The sequence below is a fragment of the Pangasianodon hypophthalmus genome, chromosome 4, assembly GCF_027358585.1.
Source record: "Pangasianodon hypophthalmus isolate fPanHyp1 chromosome 4, fPanHyp1.pri, whole genome shotgun sequence".
NCBI lineage: Eukaryota > Metazoa > Chordata > Actinopteri > Siluriformes > Pangasiidae > Pangasianodon > Pangasianodon hypophthalmus.
Genome location: NC_069713.1, coordinates 220,626 through 238,146, shown reverse-complemented (window position 1 = coordinate 238,146; position 17,521 = coordinate 220,626). Strand labels below are relative to the sequence as shown.

Genomic DNA, 17,521 nt, shown 5'->3' with positions numbered 1-17,521 from the left:
CTCAGGATTTTCTAAAGTTTGTTTCATGCCTGTGACAAATCATAAACCAGATAAACTGCTCCAGGGACACGGAAACTTCCACCTCAACCAGAACATCTGACAAAATTACGTGGGGCCGTATTCAGGGTTTTTATGTAGGTAAAGTTCCTCATATTCGGAGTCGGGCTGTGCAGCTGCTTAAGTAGATTTTTCTGATCTCCACATTCAGATTTCTGCTGTAGATTTAATAAAGCCAGTGTTTATGTTAATTCAGTGCGCTCTCCTGTAAAGAACGTGCCCATGGTTTGAAGGATAAGCTGACTGAGCGCTCACCTGCTACACTTACAGAGAAACTAAGTTCACTCATAATTTTATTGATAAAGAAATCAGCACCATCTCTGATTAAGAAGTGTCTAATCTGATACCGTTTTCATGTACTTTGAAATAAGGATATTATTAAGTAAAGAATAGTGTCATATTTATGTATTTAATATTGTCCTCGAATGACATACCATAGTATTTTTGAGAGTATTTACAGCCAAAACAAATTTCAGCGTGACACAGTGTCATACAGTGGCGCTGGGCTAAATGCTTCCCCTCACTTGATCTGATATCACGCTATAAAAATGCTCTGTTTTAGACAAACTCCAGTCACAAACGTGTAACCCCCCTGCAACTTCCGAACAGGGCTTAATCCTTAGTCATTGTGTTATAAAAATATTTTCGCCTTTTTCATCAAATAAACTACAACAAGCACAATATTGGCTTTTTAAACTCTCACAATTCTCACAATCCCTTCAATCATAATTCCTTTATTTCTTAACCCTTGATGCGGCACCATCACATAAAGTAAAAACAAATGACCCAAAATGAGTGGAAACTGAGTTTATTTATAATTTGTCGTCTTTTGTTAGTACAAAGTGTATTGACATTCTTCAAATTATACTTTATAAAATTCTTTACTCTAATAATTTCTGTAATTTTAGAAGGTTCTGCATTATTACAATTTTAATGCTCTAAAAATGTTCAATCAAGTTCCAGATAACTATGAAAATAACACAATTTGTAAATATTTCGATATATAATCACTACCATAAAATGATGTAAAAATCTACTGATTTAAAAAGCAGGACAGAAAAAGAAGCACCTAAAAATGACAACTTATAATAATCAGAGGCACCCAATTAAAACTGATTAGTAATAATCCATATGAGTCATGTATAATATTCCCAAACCCTATTTTATTCTAATAGTTTTTGATATATATCTGGAAAATGAGTAGTTCTGTATGAAAAAGTATAAGCCACCATAGACGCATGTTTGAAATTGTTAAGGAAGGGAAGTAAATGTGCTAGAAGTGGAAGTGGAAGTGAAAGTGTAAGTGGAGGTGGAGTAATCCACGCTGCCTCGACGTGATCCACTCCTGGAGCTTCCCCGGGATCCGGCTCTAGATCCAGTGCGGGAACTGTGTCCGGAGGAGATGTTATAGGGGCTACTGATACCCTTGGTGGACATAGATGTGGCTTGGAGCATTTTCATTCCATTGGTCTCTTCCACCATGCAGTTGTCCATTGCCTCTTTATATGAAATCTTCAGCTTAGTTTTAGGGCAGGTGAGGCTCTTCAAGTAGCTCCTGGTGTCCTGCAGCTTCTGGGCTCCTTTACCATCCAGCCATCCTCTACGAATGGCTTCTTCAATGCTGACTCGCTTACCACTTCCTGGTTCCAGCAGTCCTCCAGTCAGGTACTGGAATTCCAGGAACCTCTGCCCAGCCTCGTAGGGCAACCATTTCTCTTTAATGGCCTCTGCAGCGGACATTTTCTTTTTGGTTTTCACGTCCTCAAATCCAGTGTAAGCTTTCTGAGCTGGTTTGAGCTTGGTGGCCATATCCTCATCAATGATGCTCTGATGTACAGCATCTTGCAGAGAGAGCCTTTTGCCAGTGGCAGGGTTTATGACACCTCCAGTGCATGCCTGGGCCTCCAGGAGCCGCTGCGCTGTGATCGCATCGACTATTCCACGACGCTGAGCTTCAGTTATTGTGATCTTCTCCAAGGTTTCAGTGTCAAAGATGGCTGCCACCGGGCTCTGGTCATCCAGTATATCAGAGGGAGGGGAGAGTGTGATGGAAACACTAGCAAAGCGTTTGCGGACTGTTGGAGAAGATGGTGTAACTTCAGTGGGGCTACTGCAGGTTGTAACATCGTCTGGAACGCTGGTGCAGATGGAAAGCTCAGCACCTGTGCCTTTGCTTGAAAAGAGATTAGCAAACTGGGTGAGTGTGAGAGCTCCTGAGCGGTACTGGTCTAAGGCACTTTTCTGAATAACGCCCCTGTCCAGGGAGTCCTGGACATCATACTGTGTACCTGTTTTACGGTCAACAATAACTAGTCGAGTCTTTCCAGCTGAATCTGTGATGGTGATCTCCTCCCACTCGCACTCTTGTTCCGAAAGATTCAGAAATGTGTCATAGTCAATCAGCTCTCTGTGAAAAGCCTCACGAACGGACATCTCTTTGCCTGTGTCGGGGTCTACGATCACCACTCTCCTCTTGCGAAGAGTGTTTTTCTGACTTGACTGCTGCTTCTGCTTGTTTTTGTCCTTCAGAGCCAGCAGGAGCAGGCCAGTCTTGGGGTCAGAAATACATCTCTTCTGCAGCTGCAGATAGGTCAGATTTTCATGAGTGTTTGGGTCGAAGAAGCCCTTTGTGTCATCACCTTCATATGTTAGAATTTCGTTCATCTCACGGTCAAAGTAACCTCTTCGGTAAGCCACTTCCACATCAATGCGATGGCTCTCTTTAGGATCAATGATGCCGCCGCTGGCTATCTGAGCCTCCAGAAGCCTAATGCCATGCCCCTTTTCAATAATCTCTTTCTCAATAGCTTGAAAGAGTGAGATAAGCTGCCCTGTACTGGGATCACGGTATCCAGTCACGGCCTTCTCAGCAGACAGCAGTTTATCTTTAAATTCTTTACCTACTAGGCCTCTCTTCCATGCATCCTCCACTGTCAGGTAGACATTGTTGACCGGATCAATCATGAATCCTGATGCAGCCTGCGCTTCCAGAAGCTCTAATGTTGTTCCTGGACGGAGAAGATTTTCTTTCATGGCCTGGTAGAAGGGCAGGACTCTATCCTGAGCCTCATCATAAATGCCAGCAATGCAGCCAGAGCCAGATAGGTACATCTTCAGCCTATTTTCAATATCTTTAGTTGTGAGCAGGCCTCGTTTCACTTTGTCCAAATCTCCCTCATTAATTAGGTTGGAATTTACAAGCTCAGTGAGTGAGACCTGACCACGGATTCCCTGGACAAACTCTGAGTTACTGTTTACAGGGAGCAGAAGAAGGCCAGTTGTAGGTTCTGTGACACACTTCTTCCTCAAGTCACTGTAGCTGATCTTCTCTGCAGTTGCTGGATTGATATAACAAGCGGGCTTTTTGTTCAGCGCACGATAAAGCTCTTCATCAATCAAGCCACGGTCTAAGGCAGTGTCTCTGGGTAGAAACACGCTTAGCACAGGGTCAATTATCCCTCCCACTGCTTCTTGAGCCTGGAGCAGTCGAATGGCCTTCTCTTTGTCAAGTCGTCCTTTCTTGCATGCCTGTCCAACGGACAAAAGTTTTCCTGTGAATGGATCCTTGAACCCTGTGCAAGCTGCCTCAGCTGTAACGAGGATATCCCTGTCCTCTGTGTCAACAATACCTCTTGAGCAGGCTGTATCTACTGGCATCTTCTCATTATACTTTGGATCAATCACGTGGCCAGTGGCGGCTTGAGCTTCCAGCAACATTATGGCACTCTGTGGACTCAGCAGGTTCTTACTTTTAGCTTCTGTGATTGGCATTCTGCTGTTGAAATCTTGCTGAACACCTGCGATAACCCCTGTACCCTTAAGACTGGGCTGAATTTCCACTGAAACATCCGACACTGTGATCTGGCCCTTCAGCAGCTTATCGAGGGTTGCTTTATCAATGATCCCACAGTCACAAAGCTGGTGAGCCGTTACCTTTCGGCGAATGCCATCAAAAACAAGCTTTGATGGGTCAATTGTGGCAACTTTCTCATCTGTCTGAGTCTGCTTAGTGAAGAAGCTTGGACGTTGTTGCAACTTCCTCAGCTCCCTTTCCAGAGCCTCTCGCTTGCGGGTGAGTTCAGACACTTCAAACTCTGAGCTTTGGAGCCGAGTCCGGTACTGTTGCTCCACACTTCTAAGCTCAGCGGTCAGTTTTGTGATCTCATTGCTCAGTGAAGCCCTGTCCCTCTCTGCCTTGTCTTTGTCTGCTTGACACTGTCTAACCTGACCATCCTTTATCTCATACTGGCTTTTCCAGTAATTAAAATCTTTGCGGATTTTGTCAATTTCCTCTTGGAGGCGCTGCTTTTGACGCATTTCTGATTCTAGTGACATCTTGATGCGACTCAGCTCTTCCTCAGAGCGCTGCTGCTTTCCTTTGTCCATTTCCAGCAACTTAAGTTTGGCCAGGAGACTATCCCTCTCTTGTAGGGTCTCCTTGTAGTGTGTCTGAGACTCGTGCACCATCAGAGATGTCTGGAAAAAAAAAAGAACATGATATTATTATACATTTAACTGCTTGAACCATGATACAAAAAAAAAAACCCACAAACATCACTAAGCATGAAGCATGAAGCCAGAAGCATGATGCATGGAATGAATTATTCAAGAATCTTGGTAAATTGAGTGATATGATTATAGATTATGCACAGTTATAAAGCAAAGTGCAGCAGCATTATTCAGCAAAAGCAGCATTTACAGGAATTTGTGGATTTGATAATGTAATTTATCCACAAAAATACCTCCGTATATTGCTTTTGGATTTTGGCTATTTCCGCCTTTACATTTTCCCTCTCTTTTGTCAGCTCACTAATGTGGGCCTGGAGCTCTAGGCCTCTCTTATTTGAGCTCTGAAGCTGGAGCTGTATGGCTGACAGTTGGGCCATATGTTCACTCTCGCTGCTGTTTTTGTTGCTCCGTAAGTCATCCCGTTCCTGGCGTACACTCCTCAGCTCCTCCTCTAACTTCAGCCTTTCCTTGGTGAGGTTTTGAGTAAGAGTCTTGAGCTTTTCAATTTCAGACATGCTTTCATTTAACCCTCGGCTCTTCTCCTCTATGGTCTTGTACAGAGTCTCGTTGCGTAGGTTGACCTCCCGGACACGAGCCTGCTCTTGAATCAGCTGCTGTTGCAAGGCCTTCAGCTCGGCTGTGAGCCTGGTAAGCTGCTCAGAAGTTACCATGTGTTCCTTCCGACATCTGTCCAGCTCCTCCTGGACACGATGGAGGTCCTGTTCATGCCTTCGGCCTGTGGCACTCTCCTCCTCCTTATGGACACGAAGAGTGTTAATGGTAGTTGTGTACTCTCTGCACAACTGATTCACCCTTTCCAGCTCAGCTTCTATCCTCTTTCTCCTTGTAAGTTCATCCTGGCTGCCTTTTTTCTCTTTCTCCAGCTCAGCCTCGAGATTGTCTATCATGGCCTGCAAGTCTTTAATGCGAGTCTGCATCCTAGCAGCGCTCTGCTCCACTTTTCCTTTTTCACTTGCTTGCTTCTCCAGCTCGACACGGATAATGTTTGTCTCTTTCTCTGTGATTTTCAGTTTGTTGATGACTTCCATGGAGGAAGTCTGCTTGGCAAGCAAGTCTGCCTCTGACTGCCGAAGTCTTTGGTTCTCTTGTTCCAGAGCTCTTCTCTTCCGGGTCTCGTCATCCAGGTTCTGAGTAAGGAGCGAAATCTGACGGACCTTTTCTTGTGTTCTGTTGTTGGCCTGAGCGAGTTCTTCCTTGTACCTGGCCTCAAGTTCAGTCCTCTGTCGTGTGATGGTTTGAACGTGTATCTCTAGTTCCTTTCGTCTTCTGGTCTCCTCTGTTCCTGAGGATCTTTCTTGGTGTGCTTCGTGCTCAGCCCTCTTTCTGGCTTCTTCCATTTGGCTGATGGACAACTGAAGCCTCCTGAGCTCCTCTTCAAGATCCTGTTTCTCATCCATGAGCCTCTCCAGCTGCAGCTTCAGGGTAGCAGTGTCCTCCTCCTTTTGCTGTGTGGCCTTTAGCACGCTGGTTTTGGTGATGTGGATCTCGGACTCGTACGTTTGTTTTAGAGTACTGATCTCCTGGTTGAACTGGTTTCTTACCTTAGAGGTTTCAGATTCCGCTGCTCGGCGCCGAGAGGCCTCGTCCTCCAACTGCATCTTCAGACGTTCAATCTCCCGCTCCTTGTCCTTGATGGCCTTCTCAAAGTCGATCTTGGACCAGTTAAGTTCATCCAGCTCTATCTGTCTCTTGCGGATGGTGGCATTGTACTCCTGTTGTTGGCTGGTATAACGCTCCTCAGCCAGCCTTCGCTTACGTTTCTCCTCATCAATAAGCAGTGTAAGCCGCGCCACCTGTTCATTTAGGTCTTTTAGCTGATTTTGGGTGGTGTCCAGGTTCTCTTTAGCTGCATTGTACCTCATGACCTCAGTGCTCTTCACCTCCTCCATCGAAATTATCTGTTCCTTAGTTTGAGAGAGTTCTAGTTTGTAACGGGCCAAGATGTCCTCCAGGGACCTGTTCTTCTGTGAGCGATCCTGCAGTTCGTCCCTCAGACGCCTTAGTTCTTCCTCCAAAAGGTCAATTTTAGTGTTTTGTATCTGAGAAGAAGAGAACACATTGAATTACAAGCAGTTTAGTAGCCTTTTGAATAAATTAAATAAACATGTCATCACTCAACTACATCTATGTTAAATTCCGTATTTTCTTAACGGAGCTGGACAGCAGTAAGTATAAATCTTATAAAATGCAGTCTGGTTTAATGCCTAATAGCTTATGGCAGTTACGCACACAATATTTCAATTTTTTTGATGTGTCAGCTAATTTATTGTTTTGGTTAACATACAAATTATTGTAAACTTATACCATACTGCTGTTGAATTCTGATTGGTCAGAAACATTTTCTGAAACAGCAGCTCTGACAGTAGTGCAGCTGCAAATCACAGGTTTATATTAATGCGCTCATTTTACTACGTTATTGTTTCTATAGTAACTGCTCATTCACAGCGACTTGTACAGCGGACACTTCATATAAACAGATTTTTTTTAAAAAAAATTTCCATAAGGAGAAATGTGATTATTTAACATTTATGTGTCAGCGCTTTGTAACAGTCAGAGGTAAAGCTGTAACGTTACGTTTTCCGACGTCTTCAGGACAGAGGAGTTTACGCTTGTTTGCGTTTTCTCAGTAACATGCGGAACAAGCTGCATTTTTTTCTATTATTAACTTGAAGAGAGAGAATAAAGAGAGGTTGGTGAGGGAACGACTGTTTATAGCTGCTATAACGTAAGTGACAACTGGAACTAACTTCTTTCACCAACGTTCCATGACATTAATTGTGACTATAAACCTATAAGTATGATGTGATTCTTTTTTTTTTTTAACTCAGCTTCATCACACCACCCCGCTGTTGATTATTTTCCTGTAACTGCATGGCCCAAAGTGTTTTATTCCTTACTAAACATATCTTGTTGCTCATTAGTCACATAACAGACAGTTTTGATTTGCTATTAGGATCATCTTTAGGTAATTATGAATATAAATACAGTCCATAACCTGAGCACTCACCTTTAGCTCCTCCATGTTCTTCTGCATCTCAGTGAGGAACTTGTAGTAATCACTCGAGCGAGTCAGCAGCTCAATATACCGAGACTGAATATCTGCGGCCTGACATGGGTGGAGAAAGAAGAATAATCAGTACAATAAATAAATCTTATCCAGTCCTGTAAAAAACACTACCATCATTTTATTTACATAGCACATTGAGTGCCTTTAACTCTGAATTCACACTAGCAGGTGACGAGACCATACTCCAGTGTACAGCTGCTATGGTTTATTGTACAGAAATAATGCTGAGCTGTGTACCTCCTGGTGCAGTACAGTCGCTGGAGACTGCAGCATGGTTCTCTTGATGGGAATGTTGAGCAGCGTCTCCAACCCAGCGCTGTATGACACCAACTCCAGCTCATAATCCTGATAAGGAGATGATAAAGAGTGATATTACACAATCATAATCACAGTGAAGAAATATGTCCTATGTAAATGCCGTGCATTTCCAGAAGAAAAGAAACACAGTGTGTGATGATAACGAGTATGTTTTGGGATTCTAGTGAACACCATTCTTCTCAGAGTTTCAGGGTTTTTGTGTCTGTAATCTTAAACAATTTTCATGATTAGTAGTAACTCTCTTGCACTCAGGCTCCGCTCACATGGATATGGCTTTGTATTAATTTTTTCTCTGTGTTTTGGCCTCACATCTGTACAAAAATCATGTTTTGAGTGACTGAAAACGAAGCTTTTTGGAAAGGTGGAGAAATATTAACACATTTTCACAGTTTTCATGTGAACAGAGATATTTTCAAAAACACTGTTTGAAAACTACGTTTTCCAAAATATCCATGTGGATATTATCTTTTATGTGTGTGTGTGTGTGTATGTGTGTATTTCCGCAGGACTGAGCTCTAAGAGTGTGTGTGTGTGTATGTATGTGTGTGTGTGTGTACCTTTATGGAGGCAGCACAGGTGCTGGCATCCTTCTGCACTTCATCCACTTTGTCCTTTTTCCCCTTAATCTCGGAGTGCAGCGTCTGTTACACACACAATCATACAGTCAGGGTGTGTGTGCATGTATGTGTGTGTTTTTGTGTGTGTGTGTGTGTGTGCACATGTGTGTGACCTTGTGTTGGTTCAGATGGTCGTTCAGGTCCTGCACTGTGCTCAGTTTGTAGCTCTGCAGTGTGCCCAGGCGATGACTTGTTTGGTTGATCCACTGGTTGATGTTTGAGCTGGTCTGTTTATACTGATTGAGCTGCTTCTCCTGTTTCTCCAGATCACCCAGCCTGATACACACACACACACACACACACACACAGACAATATTACACACATTTATCATGAAAACCTGCTGTGTTCAGATGCAGTTGTGAGTTTATCTTGAATCCTTGTGTTTAATATTCCACATGAAGTCCTTGCTGTGTTCCGGATGGTTCCGTGTCGTTTGTCACTGTGTGTACAGGTGAGGATGTGCTAGCTCTCTCACCTGGTGTTGATCTGGGTGATGATGCGGTGCCAGCGTTCGTTCATTTGCTGCACTACCTCTGTGAACTTGACCAAGTCCACGTCACACTGGTGGAAGTTTTGATCGATTTGTCCATTCCACTGAACAGCCTGATCCAGGTCCGACTCCATCGCACTTAGAACCTCCTTTCTCTGCTCCAGATCTACCTTCATGTTCTGTACAGGAGCACACACACACACACACGTTAGATGTTCTCGTGTATCTGTTTATCAAGTTGATCATATAGAGACCTCAATATTGTCCTTCTGAAGATCACTGACTGCAGTAGAAACTGGAGTGAGTGTATACATGGGATTTTAAAAGAAAAGTTTAAACACACTTTCTTATTAATTGCTGTATATAACTGCATGTAATCTTTTTTCTAGAACAGTAAGAAAGAACGTTTTCATGTAAAATGTTCAGTGTCTGCATCTTCTGGCATATTTTTGAGTAATAATTCATAGCAGCTTACTCCGATGTTAAAATGCAGAGCTCCTACGCAAAATGTATAAATGTTGCCAGGTCTGTAAGTGTGTATATGTGTGTGTGTGTGTGTGTGTGTGTGTGTGTCCACCTTGAGGGTTTTACGGTAGTCCTGCAGTTCACCCAGGTCCAGAGAGCTAGTCTCTTTCTCCGTCAGTCGAGCTTCATGAACTTTAATAATGTCTTCAGCACGTACGAGGTTCTGCAGGAGGGCTCTCAGAGCAGTGAGCCTGCAACACACACACACACAAACACACACCTTACATGTTACACACACAACTGGAAACATTATCTACGTTTCATTTTACAATTTATATCCTGAATTTATATATTTCTGTAAAGCTGTTTTGTGATCATGTCCATTGTTAAAAACTCTATGCGAAAATAAATGGATTGAATTGAACTAAAGAAGCAGAATAATTACACCACAGTGCTGAATTCTGGATTGTGATTGGTCAGAAGGTATTGATTAATTTTCTATAATAGCAGCTCTGAAGGTAGTGCAGGTTTATATTATTGCACTCATTCTAATATGTTATCATTTCTGTAGTGACAGCTCATTCACAGCGACGTGTAAAGCTCACGCTTCACATAAACGGTTTAAACACGTGTAATCGCTGATATGGTGAAGTTTTCTGTGAGGAGGTGTTTCTTTATCATTTATGGAAGGAGTCTCCAGTGTCAGCGCTTTGTAACAGTCAGAGGTAAAGCTGTAACTTTAAGTTTTCCGACATCTTCAGGACAGAGGAGTTTACGCTTCTTTGCGGTTTCTCAGTAACAAGCTGCGTTTTTTTGTCTTATTAACTTGAAGAGAGAGAATAAAGAGAGGCTGGTGAGGGATCGACTGTTTATAGCTGCTATAACGTAAGTGACAACAGGAACTAATGTTCCAGAACATTAATTGTAACTATAAATGGATAAAAGGTATGATGAACTTATGCGGTACAACATGGACATCACTGCCCTGAGTGAGACTCTGCTCCCTGAAAGAGGAAGCAATGTGTTACAGCTTCTTCAGGAAAAGATACCCTGCTGATGTCTCTCAGCACCCCTTTGCCACATTTCTCAGTGTGTATCAACCATCTAAACCATCTAGGATTGTTTCAATCAGTCACTGCATGAAGCACTTTGCCAAATTCCCCAGTGTGACACAATCCCCTTGTTTGTTTCTTGAACGCTTGGGTGTGGAAGAACAGCAGGATCTGGAATGGAGTGCTTGATGCTCATGGTGTTGGCCAGGCTAAAGGAAATGACATTAAACTTCTCACTCTCTGTTCCAAACATGACCTGACCATCACACCATGACCACACCATCACACCATCACACCATGACCGTGGATGACTGCAGAGGTGCGTGCGCTACTGAGGACTTGAGACTCCGCCTTCAGAGCAGGCGATAAGGTGGCCCTAAGAACCGCAAGGGCCAAACTGTCCCGGGCCATCAGAGAGGCGAAGCGCGCACACGCCCAGAGAATCCACGACCACTTCAAGACCAGCAGAGACACCCGGCGCATGTGGCAGGGCATCCAGAACATCACCAACTACAGGTCATCACCATCTGCCTGTGACAGTGATGCCTCCCTCCCAGATGCGCTGAACGACTTCTACGCTCAGTTCGAGGCACAGAACGGCGTGATGGCGAGGAAGACCACCCCTCCTCCCACGACCAGGTGCTGTGTCTAACCACAGCTGACGTGAGGAAGACTCTACACAGAGTCAACCCACGGAAGGCTGCTGGACCAGACAACATTCCTGGCAGGGTGCTCAGGGGATGTGCAGACCAGTTGGCAGATGTTTTCACGGACATCTTCAACACCTCTCTGTGCAGCACCGTTGTCCCGACCTGCTTCAAGGCCACCACCATCGTCCCCGTGCCAAAGAAGTCCTCAGTGTCCTGCCTCAATGACTACCGTCCCGTTGCACTTACACCCATCATCATGAAGTGCTTCGAGAAGCTCGTCATGAGGCACGTCAAGACCCTGCTGCCTCCCTCACTGGACCCCCTGCAATTCGCTTACCGCCCCAACCGCTCAACAGATGATGCCATCACCACCACCCTCCATCTGGCCCTCACCCACCTGGACAATAAAGACACTTATGTTAGAATGCTGTTCATAGACTTCAGTTCAGCATTCAACACAATCATTCCTCAGCACTTGATCGGAAAGCTGAACCTGCTGGGCCTGAACACCTCCATCTGTAACTGGATCCTGGACTTCCTGACTGGGAGACCTCAGTCAGTCCGGTTCGGGAACAGCATCTCCAACACCACCAAACTGAGCACTGGGCCCCCACAGGGCTGTGTGCTCAGTCCAATGCTGTTCACTCTGCTGACTCACGACTGTGTAGCAATGCACAGCTCGAATCATATCATCAAGTTCGCCGATGACACGACCGTGGTGGGTCTCATCAGCAAGAACGACGAGTCAGCATACAGAGAGGAGGTGCAGCGGCTAACGGACTGGTGCAAAGCCAACAACCTGTCTCTGAATGTGGGCAAAACTAAAGAGATGGTTGTTGACTTCAGAAGAGCACAGAATGACCACTCTCCGCTGAACATCGACGGCTCCTCCGTGGAGATCGTCAAGAGCACCAAGTTTCTTGGTGTTCACCTGGTGGAGAACCTCACCTGGTCGCTCAACTCCAGCTCCATAACAAAGAAAGCCCAGCAGCGCCTGTACTTTCTGCGAAGGCTGAGGAAAGAACATCTTCCATCCTCCATCCTCACCACGTTCTACAGAGGGACTATCGAGAGCATCCTGAGCAGCTGCATCACTGCCAGGTTTGGGAATTGCACCGTTTCGGATCGCAAGACCCTGCAGCGGATAGTGAGGACAGCTGAGAAGATCATCGGGGTCTCTCTTCCCTCCATCACAGACATTTACACCTCTCGCTGCATCCGCAAAGCCACCAGCATTGTGGACGACCCCAAACATCCCTCACACACACTCTTCACCCTCCTGCCGTCTGGAAAACGGTACCGCAGCATTCGGGCCTCACAACCAGACTGTGCAACAGTTTCTTCCCTCATGCTATCAGACTCCTAAATACCTAGAACTGGACTGAAGGAACACACACACACACACACACATACACATAAAGGGATAAATTCACAGTGATAAATTTAAATATTTACAATATATTTTTGTGAATCCATTTATTTCTGTAAAGCTGCTTTGTGACAATGTCCATTGTTAAAAGCGCTATACAAATAAAATTGAATTGAATTGAAATTGAATACACACATACATATACACACACACACATATACACACAAAACTGAACTGGTCCAAAGGAACTCACGCATACATACATACATACATATATATATACACACAACAGAACATCCTCTATGCACATGCACTGCACATGTTTTGCACATGTCTTATTATTGCTGCTACTTCTATGTTTACACTGTTTACACTACCTCAGCTGTAATATTTGCACTACTGTCACTTTATCACTTTCAACAGGACTGTGTACTGGTCGGCGTCGTAGTTATGTACTGTCTGTTCTGTCTTGTGCTGTCTGCACATGTTTGCACTTGTGCACTTTACGTTTAATTTATGTAATTTATGTAATTTATGTAGTCCCCGTAGTTCTGTGTTGTTCTGTGTTGTCTTATGTGGCACCTTGGTCCTGGAGAAACGTTGTTTCGTTTCACTGTGTACTTGTATATGGCTGAAATGACAATAAACTCCACTTGACTTGACTTGACAAACATACTGTTCCAGCAAAAGAATAAAGAGAAAAATATGGATGCACCTCGAGTCCAAACACTGGCACTTAACTGAATAAGTCACAGTGCGGTGCAAAGATATAGCTGATGTCTTTATAGCCCAAGCTATGAGAGGAGCAGATTGCTAGACTGACTGTCTCATGACGGTGTCCAAATTCCACAAGACAGTGTGACCTCCTATCAGACTGGAAAAGACCAGCAAGAAGAGGCTTCATTTTGCCTGGCTTCGGAAAGTAGGCTGGAGAAGAGCTCTGACGCACTCTAGCTGAAATGCTCAGAGAGACTGAACCATCTTTAACTTCAGTGTCTATGAATAAACAGTGATCCTCTATAAGCTCTGTGCTGTAGGAGGCAGCAGCACAAATTATCGACTATAAGGGCAAAAAGATGTGATTTGTTCGATGAGAGCTCTGAGACCATCCTCAGCATGCTGGACAATGTGCATCCCTGAACAACCCTTCATCTGGTGAATGAATGGTGGAGAAACAAGACCCAAAAACCAGCCACCAACCTGCTAGAGGTTGTACCAGCCGTCTGCTCACTCAAAGACAATAAGTCCCCTAGCACTGACAGCATCGCTACTGAGTTACTCAGGCAGGGAGGGAACCTCTGCACAAGAACCCTTCACTAATACATAGTTAAGGCCTGGGAAAATGAAAACACTCCCCAGCAGTGAAGAGACACAAAGATCATCACCATCTACAGAAACAAAGGGGTGATAAATCCATCCGTGGCAACAGCAGGGGAAAATCTTTCTTGCAGTTAAAACCTTGGCAAAGATTGTGCTGCAGAGGCTGATGAACACCATCACTGAGTCAGTGCTGCAGGACTCACAGTGTGCTTTAGAGAAACAGCAGGTCAGTATGATATTCACAGCATGGCAACGTCAGGAAACCTGCTGTGAGCAACACCAGGACCTCTGTATGACCTTCATCGACCTCTCCAATGGCATTCGACACTGAAGAGGGAACTTCTTCTGGAATGTGCGGCTTAAACCTGGCTGCTCCACCAGGTCCATCAGCATCATTCAGTCATTCCATGATGAGATGATGGCTTGTGTGACCATAGGAGGTGCAGTGTGTGTGTGTGTGTGTGTGTGTGTGTGTGTGTGTGTGTGTGTGTGTACCTCTGTAGGTACGAGTTGGAGAAGCTGTGCAGGGTGTGTGTGTGTGTGTGTGTGTGTACCTCTGTAGGTAAGAGTTGGAGAAGCTGTGCAGGGTGTGTGTGTGTGTGTGTGTGTGTGTGTGTACCTCTGTAGGTACGAGTTGGAGAAGCTGTGCAGGGTGTGTGTGTGTGTGTGTGTGTGTGTGTGTGTATACCTCTGTAGGTACGAGTTGGAGAAGCTGTGCAGGGTGTGTGTGTGTGTGTGTGTGTGTGTGTGTGTATACCTCTGTAGGTACGAGTTGGAGAAGCTGTGCAGGGTGTGTGTGTGTGTGTGTGTGTGTACCTCTGTAGGTACGAGTTGGAGAAGCTGTGCAGGGTGTGTGTGTGTGTGTGTGTGTGTACCTCTGTAGGTACGAGTTGGAGAAGCTGTGCAGGGTGTGTGTGTGTGTGTGTGTGTGTGTACCTCTGTAGGTAAGAGTTGGAGAAGCTGTGCAGGGTGTGTGTGTGTGTGTGTGTGTGTGTGTGTGTGTGTACCTCTGTAGGTAAGAGTTGGAGAAGCTGTGCAGGGTGTGTGTGTGTGTGTGTGTGTGTGTGTGTGTGTACCTCTGTAGGTAAGAGTTGGAGAAGCTGTGCAGGGTGTGTGTGTGTGTGTGTGTGTGTGTGTGTGTGTGTGTACCTCTGTAGGTAAGAGTTGGAGAAGCTGTGCAGGGTGTGTGTGTGTGTGTGTGTGTGTGTGTGTGTGTGTGTGTGTGTGTGTGTACCTCTGTAGGTAAGAGTTGGAGAAGCTGTGCAAGCTGCTCAGTTTCTGGTTGATGAGATCGAGTTCAGCTCTCAGGAATTTTGCCTGCTCTGGGTCAGCGGTCGCTTCCTGCTTCATCACCAACTCTCTCAGACGCAGATACTCATCACGGATCGAGCCCAGGTCATGGTGAACACCCTGACACACACACACGCACACACACACACACACACACACACACACACACACAGCTGACCTAAGTGTGCAGTGAGGATTTATAACAGAAATCAGTGTTCAGCTAAAACACTTAAGCGCTATTCGGAAGTTATGTGAGAGTTTTGCATGCAGGGGCGGAGTTTATCTAAAACAGAGACGTGTCTCACTTACACTTGATTCTGATCTTGAAACACATTCTGGACCATATAATTACACTTCAAAACTATGAAATAGAATTTAAAGGCAACGTTAAATATATAAACATAATATTATTAGTTACTGAATTCTCTCCCTCATCCCTATAGATGCTATGACTCTTTTATCTGATATGTGGAGACGAGATGCTCGGTCAGCTTATCCTTTAAAGCGTGGCCATGTTTTCTTTTGAAAAAAGCGCAAATTCACCAAAACTCAAAATAGTATAATGAAAGCATTACAGAAGTATGTCGTGTGCATTCGTTACAATTTTATAACCTCAATTTAGAATCTCAGGCTCACAATAAACTGTGTACAGGAAAAGAAATAATCTCTTCTGCTGCGCTCTCAACAGCAGATACGTCGCAATGTTTTTCATTCCTGCCAACATTTTTACACTTTCTGCTGATGGTATGAAACTGGGTGTGTGTGTGTGTGTGTGTGTATGTGTGTGTGTGTACCTGCAGCAGCTGCAGTCTCTGTGTACACTCGTGCACACTGTTGTCTTTCAGTGGGACGTGGAGGTGTTGGCTCAGTCCGCTCTCGGCCGCCTCCAGTCTGCGCCGCAGAGTGTGTGTGAGTGTCAGCAGGTTGTGTGTGTGTGTGTGTTTGGATGTTTGGGTCTTCGTGCCCGCGTCCACCACTGTGGTGCCTTTCACCAGCTCCACTTTAACTGGAGTCTGTTGCAACACAGCTGTACACACAACACACACACAAATATACAGTGACCTACACAGAACATGAGTGTCTCTGTGTGTGTGTGTGTGTGTGTGTGTGTTCTTACTGATGTTAGCAGGCTGTATTTGGGTGATGATTTTGTCGTAGTGCGTCTGTGCGCCGGTGTACTCTGCCTCCATCTTCTTCTTGTCCGCTTCTTCGAACAAGTTGGACTGATGACTGAGACGGCGAAACTCCTCGTAGTGATACTCCAGATTCTTAATGATGTTCCGGTACTCCTCAGGCTTCATCTTAGACAACTAACACACACACACACACACACACACAGAGCGTTACACATTACACATACTTAACATCTATTCCAATAGTTCTGTGCATATCTCAACTGCATGCACTGATGAGCGATAGGAAGGGAAGTGGGCGTGTCTCCCGGCTCAGTGCTCGCAGAACTGAAGTGCTCTCACGTGCGACTGTTTCTCTGTGTTTGTGTGCACGCAGTTCACGGCATCTTGTGCTCATTTTTAACCACCACGCTCTCTGATACTGCACCTCGTGTTGGATATGGCGCTCGTATCGATGCATCCGTATCCACACCAACATGATCAAACACAAGGTTCACAAAATGACTAACACTCTGCATTTTAAAAACAATTAACCCGGAAAGCACTCAGCATAGCGGGGGACCCCGCCCATCCAGGGGACCCCGTCCATCCAGGGGACCCCGCCCATCCAGGGGACCCCACCCGCCCCACCCACCCCTTACAAGGCCTCTTTAGTCTTCTGCCATCGGGGAGGAGATTTCGCAGCCTCCAGGCCCGAACCACAAGACTGAAGAACAGCTTCAGCCACCAGGCTGTCAGAAAGCTCAACTCTCTCCCCTCTCTGCCTTAAGAGTCACCGAACTGTAACTGCACACACACACACACACACACACACCCCAAATCACACAAATGCACAAGCCACTTTTACTACTGCTGCTCTCACGTTTGCATTAAAATGTAAATATCTACACACTCACATGTGCCGTGAAGCTCTACAGTGTACATATTTTATTTTATTTTATTTTATTTTATTTTACTTTTTTAATCATTTGTCTTGTTATGTTGGTTTCTCACACCATGGTTCTGAGGGAAACGAAATTTCAATCCTCTGTGTGTCCTGTACATATAGCAGTTTGACTTTGACCTTTATCAAAATATTAAATCTTGCTGACAGACACAAAATCTAAGCAGAACTTTTTACCAAATTAAAATGTTTACAAGAGCGGCGGGTTCCAGGAGTATG

The 17,521-nt window shown here is 44.9% G+C and overlaps 1 protein-coding gene across 3 annotated transcripts in view; it reads right to left on the bottom strand.

Moving 5' to 3' along the window:
* Positions 1–849: 849 nt before the first annotated feature.
* The window catches only part of dspa (desmoplakin a), a 39,957-nt gene continuing 23,285 nt past the window's right edge, over positions 850–17,521 (bottom strand). The window contains exons 14-24 of one of the 3 annotated variants that reach the window (XM_034303820.2): positions 16,344–16,536; positions 16,021–16,253; positions 15,171–15,346; positions 9,658–9,796; positions 9,066–9,259; positions 8,703–8,865; positions 8,530–8,613; positions 7,892–7,999; positions 7,595–7,693; positions 4,800–6,626; positions 850–4,533 (exon numbers count right to left, since the gene is read on the bottom strand). In XM_034303820.2, the coding sequence (XP_034159711.2) occupies positions 1,309–4,533; positions 4,800–6,626; positions 7,595–7,693; positions 7,892–7,999; positions 8,530–8,613; positions 8,703–8,865; positions 9,066–9,259; positions 9,658–9,796; positions 15,171–15,346; positions 16,021–16,253; positions 16,344–16,536 (6,441 nt within the window). In that variant the 3' untranslated portion in view covers positions 850–1,308. Of the gene's footprint in view, positions 4,534–4,799; positions 6,627–7,594; positions 7,694–7,891; positions 8,000–8,529; positions 8,614–8,702; positions 8,866–9,065; positions 9,260–9,657; positions 9,797–15,170; positions 15,347–16,020; positions 16,537–17,521 lie in introns of all 3 variants that reach the window. The other 2 variants (XM_034303821.2, XM_053233159.1) reach the window with 2 other exon arrangements.